At 37.4% G+C, this 17,159-nt stretch overlaps 2 protein-coding genes across 2 annotated transcripts; both read left to right on the top strand.

Moving 5' to 3' along the window:
* Nucleotides 1-1,702: 1,702 nt before the first annotated feature.
* On the top strand, nucleotides 1,703-2,657 carry LOC118884845 (olfactory receptor 6N2). The gene is given in 3 exon segments (XM_036832908.1): nucleotides 1,703-1,867; nucleotides 1,870-2,296; nucleotides 2,299-2,657. Coding segments are annotated over 3 exon segments (951 nt in total).
* A 12,088-nt stretch (nucleotides 2,658-14,745) lies between these two features.
* LOC118904181 (olfactory receptor 6N1) lies at nucleotides 14,746-15,678 on the top strand. Its single transcript, XM_036870108.1, is given in 3 exon segments — nucleotides 14,746-15,488; nucleotides 15,490-15,608; nucleotides 15,611-15,678. Coding segments are annotated over 3 exon segments (930 nt in total).
* Nucleotides 15,679-17,159: the final 1,481 nt, after the last annotated feature.

Below are 17,159 nucleotides of genomic sequence, written 5' to 3'. Positions count from 1 at the left end.
TTCCTTTAGCATAGGAGAGATTCAAGTAGAATGCCTTAAACACTAATTGCTTTGAATTAGTTTAGCATTTAAAAATATCAAGTCCAGAAGTTAATTTCCACTGCAGGACACTTGGGTTTGGGAGCAATGTTTTGATTTAGGTACCTGGTATGAGTTGAAGGGAAAGTATTGGGGGTGTCTACTAACTTTTAAGCAATTGTTAAATTAGTTTGATTAAACAATTAGTTTGCATTGAATACCTTTAATGTGTTAAGACAAATGTTAGGATTACCAAAAGAAGCAAGAGACTGCAGTTTGTCAGTTTGGTGGCTAGAATTTAGACAGCCCTCACCAAATGCAGTGTGATCTACGTAGGATATGGTGTGACTGACATTGGTTACCATTTTTATGCATTTAAAGTCACATTGTGTTCTTTTAGTTGTGACGGTTTCTTTTCCTTTTTCTTTCTTTTCTTTTTGCACCTGCTTCACTCTGTGCTTGAGAACAGTTAGAATGTCTAATACTTTTTCCTATGAAATATCACCAAGCCAGCTATGTATTTCTCACCTATAGTTGTTTTTCTGAAAATGCAGGATTTATGCTAATTGCCACTTTATTGTGTTCATTTTTTAGTCTGCATTCTCTCACCCTATGTGTTAACACCCTACTCATCTTTCCATCAGCAATAACGACAAGGCAAATTCACACCTTCATCTCTGAGCTTGAGGTTAGAATAGTTAAATATCAGTGAAGTTTTAAAAATCTACATATGATTACATCATTCATCTGCCTAACGTTCTTTAGTGGTTCCCCCCACCTTTTGGGGTAAGGCCCCAAATGATTGGGTGAGCTTTCCCAGTTGCCTTACCGTAAGGGGAGCATACATTTCCTTAACTAAGGCTGCTTCCCGCTCAGTGCCTGCACATGTGCTTTTTGTCTAAAATGGTTCTTTTCCCCTTTCATGTAACTCTTACTCTTACTGAAAATTCTGCTCAAATCCTTCCTCCTCTGAGAAGCCTTTCTCAGTCATCCTCATCTGAGAAATGGGCCCCTCCATTAGCACTCTGTAGTGCTCTGTACTTCACAGGCTATATCAAGATGACAGCTTTGTCGGCTTCCCCAGGAGGGTGCAAGTGTCTGGTCGCAGAGATTATACCTTGTTTAATTCTGTACTCCTTATGCCTGACATACGTGTATCCAATAAGGTTTAGAGAAGTGAACTGAACAATTAGAAAAGCCTTGCCACTGCATTAGTCTCATGGACAAAATTCATCCTTTGAGACCTGACTGAAGGAAAAACTATGAATAGAATGTTAGGGGAGGGTCACATAGTATAGAGGTAAATACCATGGAATTAGAGTGCATAAAGTCAACTTCCGTTTCTGTGACCTGGTATCTATATGAAACCTCACTATTCTCTCTATTCCTAAATTTTATCATCTGCAAAATAAGTATAACAATGGTACTTATCTCATTGGATGTGTGAAAATTAAGTAAATATTGAATGCAAAACACTTGTAAAATGCTCGATGCACGGTGAGGGCTAATAAGAGTTAGCGATTACTATTTTTTAGGGTAGTATAAATAGTAGTAGCTGTGGTAGTAGTAATTAAATTTCTCCTTTAAATAAAAAAAACAAAACAGTAAAGAGAAAGTTCTGAGTTGGATTTTGCAGTCACCTCAGTCTAGCTTTTTCTCCTTTCCTTCCCCACCTCAGCCTCCCATGGAGCCACACAGCCATTCAAGCCTGGCTGAACTTGTGCTCCTTGGTTTCCCCAAAGTGACACATGTCAGGGGCTGGCTTTTTGTCCTGCTGCTATTGGCATACCTGTTCACTGTCAGTGGCAACATGGCCATCTTTTTAGTCATACGATTGGATGCAGCCTTATACACACACCTATGTACCACTTTGTCAGTGTTCTCTCCTTCTTGGAGCTATGGTATACAGTCACCACCATCCTCAAGATGCTAGCTAATCTTCTCAGTGATAAGAAGACCATTTCTTTTTCAGGATACCTACTTCAGACTTACTTCTTCCACTCCCCAGGGGCCTCTGAATGCTACCTTCTTACAGCAGTGGCCTATGACCGATCCCCGGCCATCTGCTGGCCCCTCCACTATCCTGCAATTATGACCCCCACACTCTGTGCCAAGATGACTGCTGGTTGTTGGGCTTGTGGCTTTCTGTGTCCCAATTCTGAAGTCATCCTGGTCTCCCAGTTCCATTTCTGTGGCTACAGTGAAATCCAACACTTCTTCTGTGACTTTCCACCTCTTCTGAGCCTGGCCTGTGAGGACACATCCAATAATGTCCTGGTGGATTTGCCATCAATGCCTTCATCATCCTTATCACTTTCCTCTTTATTATGGTGTCTAATGGAAGAATCATTGGGGCTATATTGAAGACAAAAACAACAGCAGGAAGAAAGAAGTCCTTTTCTACATGTGCCTCACATCTTATTGTGGTCCTCATATTCTTTGGGATCATCATCTTCATGTATATGCGACTAAAGAAGAGCTAGTCACTGACCCTTGATTGGACACTTGCTGTAATCTACTCTGTACTAACATCACTGGTCAACCCAATTATCTACAGTCTTCGTAACAAGGGACTCATTAAGGCCATTAAGAGAACCATCTTCTGGAAGGGAGAGATAGTTAGTCCCACCCACCATTGACTTTTGACCAAGGTCCTTCCTCCATTTCACTGTTGATATCATAAAAGTTCTATGTACCTTTGTCCTGACCTTGAATAATCTTCTCATCATCACACATGCAATGAATCCCATCTCCTCTTACCTTCTCAAAGGCTTTATTTCTTTATGTTTTCTTCTATTTCCTACATCTTTATGCTTTTATTTTTTTACTTGAACAGTGCATTCTGAATTTAAGAATACTTTAGTATCTCCATTCTTAAAATTAAGCATACACATTTCCTTGGTCACACATTTCCAGCTAGCTAGCAGTCTATTTCTCTGTTATCTTTTCCAGTCAAACTTCAACATGATTAATGGTGCAATCTATCTCCTGTTCTTCACTTCCTATTCAGTTTTCAACCCATTTCAATCTGGCTTTGGCTTCGACCTTTCAACCAATATTTTGCCAAGGTCATTAATGACCTCCACACTGCCAAATACATTAGACCCTTCTTGTCTTTCCTCTTTCTTGAACTCTTGATACACTTAACCAACTCCTCTTAAAAAAAAGTTTGTCTCTTAGATTCTATGTTATCAGTGTCTGTTAATTTTCTCCTTATCTCTCTAATTGGTCTTTATCAGTCTTCTTTGTCTTGTAGCACTGTCTTCCTAGATGCTCAGAGTTATTCCTATGGATTTAAATTTCATCCCTACCTATGCCAACAACTCTTGAATTTATATCTCCAAATCAGAACTCTCTTCTGAGCTTTAGACTTATACATCCAAGTGCCTCTTAACAACTCTAGCTGGATGTATTTCAAGAATTTAAAAATTAACTGGTCAAAAATGAAGATTTCTTTTCTTCCTAGGCTCTTCAAGAGTTCTTATAAGATTATAATTTTTCATTCTTTGAATGTTTGATGAAACTCACAGGTAAATTTTCAATTTTCCAGTCCTGAAAGCTTGATGCTTTTGTTTCTCTGTGCTTGGGTCAGAAAATTTCAAATAATTTATTTCAATTCTTCTTCTTCTACCCCTGCATTATTAACACATGCCAATCCTTCTTCAAAATATACCCTCAAATCTGTTTTTTTTCCTCTTTCCCTTTAGTGTTAATATCCTGGTGTAAATCTCCAGTATCTCTCTACTGGATTAATACAATAATATTCTACACACTCTCCTTGCTCCTACTCTTGTTCTATTCTAATATATTTTCCATATAAAACTAAAGTGACATATTTTAAAACTGAATTGGATATGCCATTCTCTAAAACCGTGAAAGATTACCAATTGCACTTTGGATAAAATCCAAAGCCTCATCAAACTTTATAAGATTCAACAAAATTCTCCCATTCCTTCTTCTCCAACATTGACTCCCACCTCTTCTCCATCAGTTCGCTCTTACCCAGCCACATTGTCACTCTGAGTTCTTCAAATAAATTAAGATCTGTACGGCTTCAGAAACTTGACACTGCCCCCACCCCCAACCCCAGCAACACTTCAATTGGCTCACTCCTCTTTGCATGAGTTTCTGTTCAAATGTCACTTTTAAATGACATTATTTTTTCAAGGACTTCTGCACACTCATCTTAATTTATGCTACTTATTTTTCTTTTGAAGAATTTTTTTTTCCTTCAAAATATGTATCAAAATTTAAATGTGTATGCACATTTGTGTATATGTAGATATAGTTAGATATAGATATAATTTTTCAGTTTTTCCTACAAGTCTATAAAATATATTTAGTCTAAAATCATGTCAGTTTGATACAGAGTGAGGTAAGTCAGAAAGAGAAAAACAAATACCGTATGCTAACACATATATATGGAATCTTAAAAAAAGAAAAAAATGTTCTGAAGAACCTAGGGGCAGGACAGAAATAAAGACACAGATGTAGAGAATGGACTTGAGGACACAGGGAGGGAGAAGGGTAAGCTGGGACGAAGTGAGAGAGTGATATGGACTTATATATACACTACCATATGTAAAATAGATAGCTAGTGGGAAGCAGCCGCATAACACAGGGAGATCAGCTCGGTGCTTTGTGACCACCTAGAGGGGTGGGATAGGGAGGGTGGGAAGGAGAAGCAAGAGGGAGGATATATGGGGATATATGTATATGTATAGCTGATTCACTTTGTTATACAGCAGAAACTAACCCACCATTGTAAAGCAATTATACTCCAATAAAGATGTTAAAAAAAAACCAAATAAACAAAACAAAACAAAAAACCCTGATGTTGATATCCTCTTCAAAAAAACAAAAACAAAAACAAACAAGCAAACAAAAACTTCCTATGAAGTAGGTATCCTTTGTATTGCAGATGAAGAAACCAAAGGTTAAAATAATCACTCAAGGATTCACAGCTAATAAAAGATTGAACAGAAATAAAATAAAAAAATAAAATCATGTGAGTTTGGTATCTTGATCTATCTATCTATCTATCTATCTATCTATCTACATATATATATATATATATATATATATCCAGAGTGTGGATATATATATCCAGCAAGTGTCTAAACATGGTGAGCATTCAATAAAAATGTAATAAATGGAAAATGTAATGAATCTTACCCACTCTTGTCACTGACTTATTTTGATCTTTAGTGATTCTGTCCTGATTCCAGTCACTACTGGAGCCCACTCCCTTCCTATTTACGAATGAAAGGTAGTATCATTCGTCTTTCTTACAAATCCTCCACACCTAGTTCTAATGTATTTAATGTAAATTTACATGGGAAACAGAAAGCAAAAGGAGTCAGAAATTATAGAAGGAAAGACTCAACATTCTTTGGGCCTGATTCCTAGTTTGTTTTACTCCCTCTATTTGATGTGGTAAGAATTTGACTACACTCCGAGTAAATGATGTACTCTATGCCAACTCCTGTTCTTGGCCCCACAACCCTTTTATTATGCAGAACTTAAAACTAGGCAAAGGGATGCAGAATATACAAGTTAGATGGTAGACTACCAATTAAAAACATTACTGAAGTAGGACAAACATGCAGAGAACTGTACAAAACATAAATATGCAACACAATGAGGTGTTCACACACTGAACTCTTTTATGTAATGAGCATTCTGAACAGAACACTGGAAATATCTCCAACATTTTCTCCATGCTCCTTTACATTAAACACACTCCTTCTTTCCCTCCCATAAGTATAACCAATAACCTGACATCCAACACTGTAGACTGATTTTGCCTGTTTTGGTATTTTACATAGGTTGATTCTTACAGTACACATTCTTTTGTGCCTGATTTCTTTCACTCAGCATTATGTTTATGAGATTCACCTCTACTATCTTATTTAGTTGTAGTTTTTTCATTCCTGAGAGGTGATTGTTAAATTGTCAGGGATTTTGTGAGCAGGTAGCTTGAAATCAGGCATGGTGGGAATATTTACACTATGCAAATCAACAAATACTACAAATGAGGGCTTTTTTTCAAGGTGAGGGGTGTCAAAGATAAACAAAGCTGGACACTAGTTATAGTAGTAAGGACAGATTTTAATCAGTAATATACTATTGCAATAGGGTAGAAGGTCCAGTGTGAACTGAATTCAACTTCAATTTGTACAGAGGTGACAGGGGTTTTAAAGAAGAATGAGGGAGTGGAGAAGGGATTGAGAATGCACTCAGTAGAGTCAGGGAAGTAAAAAATTTTAAAGGGTTGGTCCGTGTAAATGCAATTAGGCCAGCTGTGTCTGGTATCTGGCAATGATCTAACTTAAGATTCTACTCTCCTACAGAGACCGGGTGACAGAGGCCTTATCTTTCCCGATGATTATACTTTAAAGGAATGGCTTTCAGGTCCTTTGAGAAAGACACTCCTGAGTTAGATCCATATACATCTCAAAGGGATAAGGGAAGGAGTCACAGTTGTAAACCCTTTTTAGTAAAAGCTCTAAGAAAGGGTCATCAAGGGCCTATTGGTGTCAGCTAGAATAAATAGTAAGTTCTTCTGACAGCTTTGAACTTTCTCAGGCAGCAACTTTATTAAGGTGGTGGCTAGGATCATCCTTGGGATGCAGCACTGAGCTGTTAGAAACTATGTGAGTGTTTGTTCAAGATTTTTAATGTGTATGCATTTGGTGGTGGGGGTAGCCAAACCTTTTGTACTGAAGGTCTATAGTTCTTATAGGACAGGTTTGAGGCTTAGTTAAGGACAAGGTTCAGAGGAACTGGGCTAGAGTTTGGTCAAGGAGAGAATCTTTGTCAGGGAAAAGCCAGGTGCATAATTTATCCACACACCAGCAAAGATAGGCTATCAGTTGGAGGGGAGGTAGCAGAATTAGTGATCTTTCAAGGATAGCTCATATTCTAGTTCACAAAAAGAAGTGAATGAAAATGAAATAGAGAAGGGTGGAAATTTTAATTAAAAAGATAGTTGTTATTTATCCATAGTTGGCATATGGAGATTTAGAAACCAGAATAAATCAATAGTCATTAATTAAATAAAATTATTAGTTAAAAATCTATTCATAACAATCAAGGAATAAAATAACACTTTGGCTCAAAATTGAAATGATTAGTTAAAGTACACACACAAAAAAAACAAACAAAAAAAATAACCCTCACAACTCAGTTTGAAAAAAGTAAAATCCTCAAGGCATAGATTAGGATGTAGAGAAGGAAAAATTTGTATGAACTACATTGAAGGTATGAATGGGACTGGGAAAGTGAAAAATTTATTTAAAACCTTTTGCAGAATATATTATAATTTATAAATACATTTTTACATTCATTATCACATTTGATCATTATTACTTTCATATGAGGAAAGTAGTATCTTACTCATATGAAATATGGAGTATCAAACACTTGGTTAGGTGGCCAATATCACATAAATGGCTGGAAGAACAACTGGGGTTGAAATCTAAGATCCTGAGGCAGGGCTCTTTTCAGAGCAAGATAACAGCAAAGAGGAAGCTCCTGTGTGTAAGAGAAATAAAACTGCTATAGATACAAGCAACAGGCAGGATTAGGTGTCTGCCTTGATCGTGTTTATGTCCTCAGTCTGTCTCCATCCTTATTCTCTCAGGGTCCAATAAAACCAGTCACATTTTAGAAAGATCCTGTCATAATTGGAAGGTATATGCTTTCTTTCAGGTCACACGACACAGGAACCCATTTGAACATAGAGCTCCCACACGAATTATTGTTTTTACTGAAGAAAATCTTTGCCCTGAGAGATATTGATCTCAACTTGGAATGGTGGTTATTATTATTGTAGTGAACTACTCGATTATGAAGTACCACTGGCTAATGAACTTCTTGTATGACAGTTTCCCTTCCTGAGGGAGCACTTTAGCAACCTCAGGAGGTTTGCGCAGAGACCCAGGGGTTTCTGCCTCTATAAGGACCCTATTGAGAATATAGGTCATGGGAGAGGAACCTTTCATGGTTTGACTTACTCCCATAGGTTCCATCGAAGCATTAAACTCCAACTCTTCCAGGCCTCAAGAGTATGTGACTGTAACACTGTAAATAAGAGATTGGAAGTGAGCAGAGAGTCTTTTTCCCCAACTCCAGACTCTGAGCGGTGGCTGGGCTGCCAAAGTCAAGAGCCCTCCCACTGTCAAGCTCTGGGTAAGAATTTTGTCAGTCAGGCATTTCTGTCATCATGTTATTTTCTAGTCTGAGCACTAGGAAGAAACTTAGAGCATTCAGAAATAAGGAGAGGAGGAGAATAATTAGGGATCACAGGACATATCATTCAGAACACAAAAACTATTGACACACACACACACACACACACACACACACACAGATATTCTGCTTTCCAAATGTTTGAGAGTCTGGGCTCAGAATTAGCAAATTGTCTATGTTTTAATTAGTGTGACCTTGAGAAAGTCATCTCTCCTTTCTGGATTCCAGTTTCCTCTTTTGCAAAATGAAGACATAGAACAAGATGATCTCTAAAATGCAACCCCCTTCTAACTCCCAGCTCTTTGGTCCTATGCTTCAATAATTTGGGCCTATGGATAATGTAACTGTAGGGACTAGAAAATAGAATGCAAGGACTTTGTTCAAAAAGCTTTTTTGGAGTAAGGGGAATAAAATACGATTGCAAAGGACTGAAGTAAGAAAAATGCTAATTTACACATGCGGTAGATTTTATAAGAGCTCTGACTCCAATATCAGGAGACCAATGGGAGAGGATGAGTAACTGGTGAGTTAAGGAGCTGTGCAAGTCGTCTTAATTATCATAATTTTTTCATTAGCCACAGTGGCTGCAATGTATCAAGTATTGTGCTAAGCATCTGGAAGATGGGGCATAATATGAGATTTATTTAATTTCAGAAATCTCACAGAGAGTTGCTTTGGGACAATAAGATATATGCATGAAAAATAATTGTAGTACATGACAGGATATAATTGGAGGAAAAGTGAGGAAGTGTTACTGGAAATTTAGAGGCAGGACAGGTCAGTGTTCACCTTGGATGGTCAAGGGAAAATGTGAGGGAACTTGAGCCAGAAAATGGCTTACGTGTCTACGGACTGACTTTGGATAAAGTGTATTCTAGTGAGGGTACACTGTAAACAAAAGAGGCAATACCAAATATAGGGACCCATTTGGCAAACAGTGAAATCCCTATGATGTTGAAAACAATGTTTAAAATTATGGATCTGTACTAGAACAATGGGTTTTTTCCACAGAGAAAAACTAAGAATGGTGGGTGAAACTCAGATTTCAGGTCAATAGAAGGAAGAAGTTTATCAAACTGAAGCATTTCAACAATGGGAAAGAACTGTTTAATGGGGTAAGGACCTTCTGGCCCTGTCAGTCCCAGCAAAGCTTTGATGCCCATTTGTGGATTTGATGCCCATAACATGGATTCCTTCATGAGTAAGAAGATCTGAGTCTTCACTGCTTTGAATAAAAATGAAAAACATAAGGACATTATAAAGTTTGGTGCAGACTGTTTCTTTTTATTCTGTTATTTCAGCTTTTCTTCTTTTTCTGGGTGATATTAAAAGATCTTTTATTTTTATAAATTGGTGGAATCTCTTATACACTTAAAATATTCTTATTGATCCAAGGAAATCCAAAATTATGGAGGTTACTAGAGTGAGTGATAGTTCCTAATGTTCTTCTAACACTGACTCGAAGTCTCTTGTGTTGGAAACTGAATTACAGTAGTATTTAAAAATTATAAAAGAAAATGAAATAAAACAACAATGCAAGGGGAAAAGTATGAGTATTTTTTGCCATATTGAGTGGGGTGTGAGGGGATTAGTCAAAATCTCTGAGAGTTGTGAACTGGGGAGTTGAAAGAGTACAGAGGTTCCCGTTTTCAGTGGGAAATAATGCTTGACCTGGTCATAGTGACTTTGATTTCCCAGGCAGAGTATTCAGGGAGTGAATGACAGCAGGTCATCAGTGAGCAATGAAGCAATGTATAGCTTGAGAATAAGTCTTTGGAGTCAAGTGGAAACTTTACCTCTTGAGAAAGGAAAGAACAAGATATTGGCTTCCAAAATTCAACCTTGAAGCCAACCCCCATGTATATCTGAAAGTTGAGTTGAAGTCCCTAAATAACTCATCTACGAGTGGGGTTGGGGAGACCAGATATGGAGGATAGTTCCAGGAATGGTGCTTTATATTTAAATTTAGAGGGAAGGAATGTAAAACATCTAGGAAAAAAAGGATCTGAGTTGGATAAAAATTGGAGAACTTTATTTTATTTTTAAGCTTTTAACAATTTTATTTTCAAGTAAATATTAAAAGGATGAGCTTCAGGCATTGTTAGGGAGATTCAGTTAAAACAGGTGAACCCAAATGTATACAGCATTCAATAACTTGGTGTTAAATAGGACAGATTAGGAAGTACATCACTGATCCAGCATAACCACTCTTGGGCATATATCCAAAGAAAAATATGGTTTGGAAAGATACATGCACCTCAAAGTTCATTGCAGCACTGTTTACAGTAGCCAAGACATGGAAGCAACCTAAATGTCCATCGACAGATGAGTGGATAAAGAAGATGTGGAAAATATATACAATAGAATATTACTCAGCCTTTAAAAAGAATGAAATAATCCCATATGCAGCAACATGGATGGACCTGGAGATTATCACACTAAGTGAAGTAAGTCAGACAGAGAAAGACAAATATCACATGATATCGCTTATATGCGGAATCTAAAAAAAAAAAAACAAAAATGATACAAATGAACTTATTTACAAAACAGAAGCAGACTCACAGACTTAGAGAATGAACTTATGGTTACCAGAGGGGAAGGGTGAGGGGGAAGGATAGATTGGGAGTTTGGGATTGACATGTACACATTGCTATATTTAAAACAGAAGACCAACAAGGACTTACTGTAAAAAAAAAAAAAAAAAATCTGCCACAGAAGAGGCATATTCCATCTCCATTTCACATTTTATTGGCCAGATGAATCCATGAATCTATGCCAAGCTTAACCAGAGTCAGGGAAGTACAATCTTAACATGTACCTGAAAGTATAGAAATACTTAGTAAGCTGCACTAATAACTTCTACACTACCTATGCCTGTTCTTCCTACCAATGAACTTCCTCCTTCATTACAAGTATATTTAATTTATATCTTTTTTTGGTATCTGTGTGATTAAAAAGAAGCTCATGGTTCTCTCTCTAAAAGAGGAATTTCAGAATTTGATAGATAGCTAAATAAGCAACTTGGCCTTGGCTATGACTTAAAAGTAGTAAGACTGACCTACGACATATGATGGCTGGACAGCAGAAAAAGAATCCAGTACAAGCAGAGGGAACATAATACAAGGAACAAAAACTAGAGGAGGATACAGTCAGTGTAACAGTTGGGATAATATTTTAGAGGAGGCGTACCTGCATCCAAGATTTGAAGGAGGTAGAAGGCAGAATTGGGAAGTAGACAGATATGAGTTCAAAGTGAGGAAAACTAAAGCAAAAGGGGAATCTCTGATCTTAAAATGATTCTGCTGAAGCAAGATCACCCATAGAAGAATTCTGTCCAGAAGCAGTCCTCTGGCATCTTAGTAGAGAAACATCATATGTTAATATTGGAATGAGAAAGGTTTTGGTATAAGAGGTAGTCATGTTGCCTGGGTTTAGAAGAAAGTGTAGCCAGAAAAAAGCAAAGTAAATAATATTCGTTTGGCTGGGATTAGAGGGGCCTGGAGAGGGAAGAAGTGGTAAGAATCTTGGAGGGCAGAAAGAGGAGACTGGATGCCTTTTATAACACTTCGCCTTTACACAAGTATTCCTTTGTGCCTAGAATACTTTTTAAAAAAATTTTCCATCTGGGAACTTCTGACACTTTTTTTTTCATTTCAAATGAAAATTATGTCTTCTGTGAGGTCTTTATGATCTCCACTTCCCACCCAGGGCTCACTTACTGCTCTTCCAACCCTTACCGTATATGCAAATTAGCATTTATCTTAAAGAATTTGCTTATTCATTTAACAAGTATTTATTGAATTGCCATCATGTTCCAGACAAAACTCTAGGCACTTGAAGTACATCAGTGGACCAAACAAACAAAAAATTCCCTGCTCTCAAAGAGCTTACATTCTTATGGAGGAGAGAAACAATAAATAATTGGGATAATAAAAAAAATACTTTTTATATTATGTTAAAAGATAATAAGTACCATGGAAAAAATTAGAAGTAGAGTAGGGGAAGGTGATATCAGTACAGGACATGGATGTAGAAAAGGAGGTAGACTGCAGTTTTATTTAGGGTGGTCCAGGTAAAGTTGGTTGAGAGAGCAAGATTTGACCAAAGGCTTGGAATAAATGAAAAAGATATCCAAGTAGATATTCAGTGGAAAAAATTTTTAGGAAGAGGAAACAGCTACAACAAAGACTGTAAAATGTCAAGTCACTGAGGAGATTTAAGCAGTGGAAAAGAAAGGACCTGATTTAATAATTTAAAAGGATATTTCTGATTGCTGAATCAAGATTAGGCTATTGATGGACAAATGCAGGTAAGAAGATCCATTAGGAGTCAATTACAGTAACAGAGGTTCACCATGACAGTGGCTTGATCCAAGTGAAATATAGATCCTGGATGTGCGAGAGAAAGATAGAAACAAGGATGACTGCAAGAATTTTGGCCCATTAGGCAAAAGATGGTAATTGCCATCATTTGAGATGGGGAAGACTATGAATAGTGCCCACAGGAGTTCAGTTTGAGATAGCTACTAGATGCCCAATAGGAGATGCATGTAGGCAGAAGAATATATGAGTCTGGAGTAAGGGAAAGAATTGTTGGTTGGGGAATTCATTTAGAAGTCAACGCATATATGGTGTTCTAAGCCACGACATTGGATGATATTAACAAAGCACTGAGTTTACAAAGAAAGAAAAAAGAAGAATTAATCCTGACCTCTGCAAACTGTGATATTAAAAAGGTAGGGCAAAGAGAAGAAAAATATCACTAAGGTAGAAAGAAACCTAAAGTATAGCATCCCGAGGACCAAGTGATGAAAGTGTGTCAAGAGGCAGGATAGATCAGGTCTGTCAAGAACGGCTGAGAGTCCAAGTAAGCAAAGGAATAAGAGATGCCAATTGCATTTAGCAAATCTTAGATAATTGTTAACTCTGAGGAGGGAAGTTTTGATGGAGAGGATGTGATGAAGTTCTAATTAGGAAACAGGGAAAGAGGAATTAGAGGCAATGAGTATAGGCAACTCCTGGAAGGAGTTTTTTTTCTTTTTTTGTGTGTGATGTTTATTTACGTTTTTTAAAAAACATCTTTACTGGAGTATCACTGTTTTACAATGGTGTGTTAATTTCTGCTTTATAACAAAGTGAATCCGCTATAAATATAGATATATCCCCATATCTCCTCCCTCTTGCATCTCCCTTCCACCCTCCCTATCCCACCCCTCTAGGTGGTCACAAAGCACCGAGCTGATCTCCCTGTGCTATGTGGCTGCTTTCCACTAGCTATCTATTTTACATTTGGTAGTATGTATAAGTCCATGCCACTCTCTCACTTCATCTCAGCTTACCCTTCCCCCTCTGGGAGGAGTTTTATTGCAGGGACAGGGAAGCAAATAGAGCAGTGGCTGTGGGACAAGTGAATCAAAAGAAAGAATTTGGGGGCTTGTTTTGTGTTCCAAAATTTGTGAGAATAGTAGCATATTTCTATGGTGATGGAATTTTCCAATAAATAGTTGTAAAGAAATCAGTTTCTTCTCTGTTTTCTCTATTAGAATATTAGTTTCTCACCTTCAGGTGCCATATTTTATTTATCGGTTAAGCCCCTGTCCTAGGTATAATGCTTACAACACAGAAAATGTTCAGTTAACTTCTGCTATATTGACCTCAACACAGTGGAATATAAATATTTACCATTTGTGAAGCAATAAGTCAGAAAAGTGGATTTGAGATTGGTGGAGGGGGAAAGTGGTAGGTAGGAAGGATTGATAAAGTGGCCACAGTTTGGAGTAGAAATGGAGAGAGATAGATTTGCCTCCTGGTTTTCTGTGCCTCTTTTATTTACTTAAACCCCCTTATCCTTGACTGGGATTCTCACCAGCATCCAAAAGAGGTGAAACTCTGATCTACATGACCATGAAAGATGCTCTTAGATCTGTGTATCCAGAAGGAAATGGGAGGGAGCTGGGGGTGAAAAGGTTAATTCTTTGGTATCCAGAAAGTTGAAGAAGACAATAAATTAAAATTAGAAATAAAAATATATAGTTAAAATGATGGAATCTTGGTCCAGTACACTACCAATACTTTATCAGTATAAATGATAATTTATACCTTAGACTAGAACTATGTATAAATGATAATATAAACCTTGGATGAGGAATACTTAAATTTCTAAAACCTATATAGATTCCATTAAGCAAGATAAATTGGTTATAGAATGGATTACAGGGGCCCAAAATGGGCTGTATAATCAGAGAAGATGTTTTAAGTCTGATTATAAGATTGGATACTCCGAAGGAGGCTATTGACAGTGGCTGGGGGGAGGGATAGAAACTCTGGCCTCTTAGAGCAGGTACTGAATGTGCTTTACTCTGGAGGTGCAGAGGGAGAAGAAAAGTATTTTGAGCCTTCTTCTTGGGACTTCTTTGGTTCAACATTCTTTCTCATCCTTCCATAGTTTACATTCCAGAGATACGAATGGTGAGCAATGAAGCCCAGGAATTGGAGCCAGGTAACAGAGTTCATCATCTTGGGCTTTCCCCATCTTCAGGGTGTTCAGGCTTATCTCTTTCTTTTGTTATTCCTAATCTACCTCACTTCTATACTGGGCAACCTGGTGATATTCCTGGTGGTCTGCCTGGACTCCCGGCTCCACACACCCATGTACAACTTTGTCAGCATTCTCTCCTTACTGGAGCTTGGCTACACAGTTGCCACCAACCCCAAGATGCTGTTGAACTTGCTCAGTGAGAAGACCATTTCTTTCTCTGGGTGCCTTCTGTAAATCTATTTCTTCCACTCTCTTGGGGCTACTGAGTGCTATCTCCTCACAGCTATGGCTTATGACAGGTACTTAGCCATCTGTCAGCCTCTCCACTACCCTACCAGCATGATCCCAGCACTCTGTGTCAAGATTGCTGTTGGCTGTTGGTTAGGAGGCTTGGCTGGGCCACTGGCTGAAATTTCCTTGGTCTCCCACCTCCCTTTTTGTGCCCCCAATCACATTCAGCACATCTTTTGTGATTTCCCACCTGTGCTGAGCTTGGCTTGTACGGACACATCGATCAATGTCCTAGTGTACTTTGTTATCAACTCCTGCAAGATCCTGGCTGCCTTTCTGTTGATCCTCAGCTCCTATGTGCCGATCATCTGCACTGTGCTCAGAATTCCTCCAGCTGCAAGTAAGAGGAAGGCCTTCTTCACATGTGCCTCCCACCTCACTGTGGTCCTCCGTCTACGGAAGAATCCTCTTCATGTATGTGTGACTGAAGAAGAGCTACTTGCTGGACTATGACCAGGCTCTGTAGGTGTTCTATTCGGTGCTCACACACTTCCTCAACCCCTTTATCTACAGCTTCACAACAAGGAGATCAAGGAGGCTGCGAGGAGGCAGTTAAAGAGGACAGGGATGCTGGAGTGAAGGTGGAGGAGGCAGGCCAAGTGTGTGGAGCTGAGGATATGGTGACATTGGGTATCCTCAGTAGCCATAGATGAAATATCAAGTGCTCAGGGATTTTCTACATGGGATACTGAACTGCTGCCTAGTTTTCAGTGTTAATGCAGCCATTATGCTATTTGCTGCAGCCACATGTGACTTGAGACCAGAGATTGGAAATTCTCTCTAGTAATATGATGCACTGCAGTGTTTTTCAAATCCCAGACATTTGTACACCATACTTAGGATTTTGGTCAAATCGGTGTCTTACCTACAATATGTAAGTTTTTCAAATTTACTTGATTTAATGTAAATACATTGTCATGTGATAAATGACAATATTTGCTAAATAAATTTTAGAACAAAAAATGGTTTTTCATGTACCATTTATAATCATTTCATGTATATCAATCATTTATGTATTAAAATGGAAAACACTGGTATAGTAGAGAAAAGCATGTTTTAGAGATCACATATATCTGGGTTTAAATCCTAGTTCATTTAGTCACTTATTAATTACATGATCTCTGTAAAGTAACTCAAACTTTCTTAATTGAAGAGTCAATTTCATCATTTATTAAAAATATGCTCTTGATGGTTGTTTTGAGAATTAGTAATAAGGTTTGTAAACCACAGTACAAAAAGTCCAGCATATAACTGATAGTAAAAAAAAAAAAAGTTACATTTATTTTTATTTCCTTTACTCTGCCCAGAACTCTCATCATTACTCTGAGTGTTAGAACAATATCAAGGAAAATATAATTAAGCAAAAATACTTCTCAGATACTTTTCTTAAAAGGAAAAAAGAAGTAAATTAGCCAGAGGGAGAATCTGTGAGATGTGTTGGTCTCAGTGGTCTTAATATCTATTCCCAGTATAAAGTATGAAAGTGAAGGAGTAGAGTCCATGGCAGGAAATAGGATTACTTTTTATGTTGGACTACTTCTTTTTTTCATTTTAAACTAATTATTACCTTTAATGTATGAAAAATAGCCCTATAGCTTAACATACAAGAAATACGAAGATTTAATTATTAGTTGGTATTAGGGATTATTTATGCATTGGATATCTACTGTTAGTAGACAATCAAATGTTGACTATACGAAAATCTTTAATTCTATGTAGAATTACATAGATCTACATAATAAAGATCCCAAAGTATTTGTATTTCTACCATCTTAAAGATATCCATCTATCCATTCGGTCAAGTCAGCACATATTTATTTAGTTCTTACTGTATAGCAGATGATGTGCTAAGCTTTACATAAAATGATGAACAAAACAGATGCTACCCTGTTTTGTTTTTTTTTTTTAAGTTCCTGTGCTTAAGGTGTTTAAAAAGATTTGAAGATTCTAGACATTAAGATGGCAATTAATTTATAATTAATTACAATTAATTAATTTAAATTGTGGTAATTAGTAATAAAATACACAGGCACTCTCTCCTTGAGTAAGTTACATTTAAA

Source organism: Balaenoptera musculus, chromosome 1 (genome assembly GCF_009873245.2).
Source record: "Balaenoptera musculus isolate JJ_BM4_2016_0621 chromosome 1, mBalMus1.pri.v3, whole genome shotgun sequence".
NCBI lineage: Eukaryota > Metazoa > Chordata > Mammalia > Artiodactyla > Balaenopteridae > Balaenoptera > Balaenoptera musculus.
The sequence above is the reverse complement of the archived record's forward strand: the minus strand, read 5'-3'. Positions and strand labels throughout refer to the sequence as shown.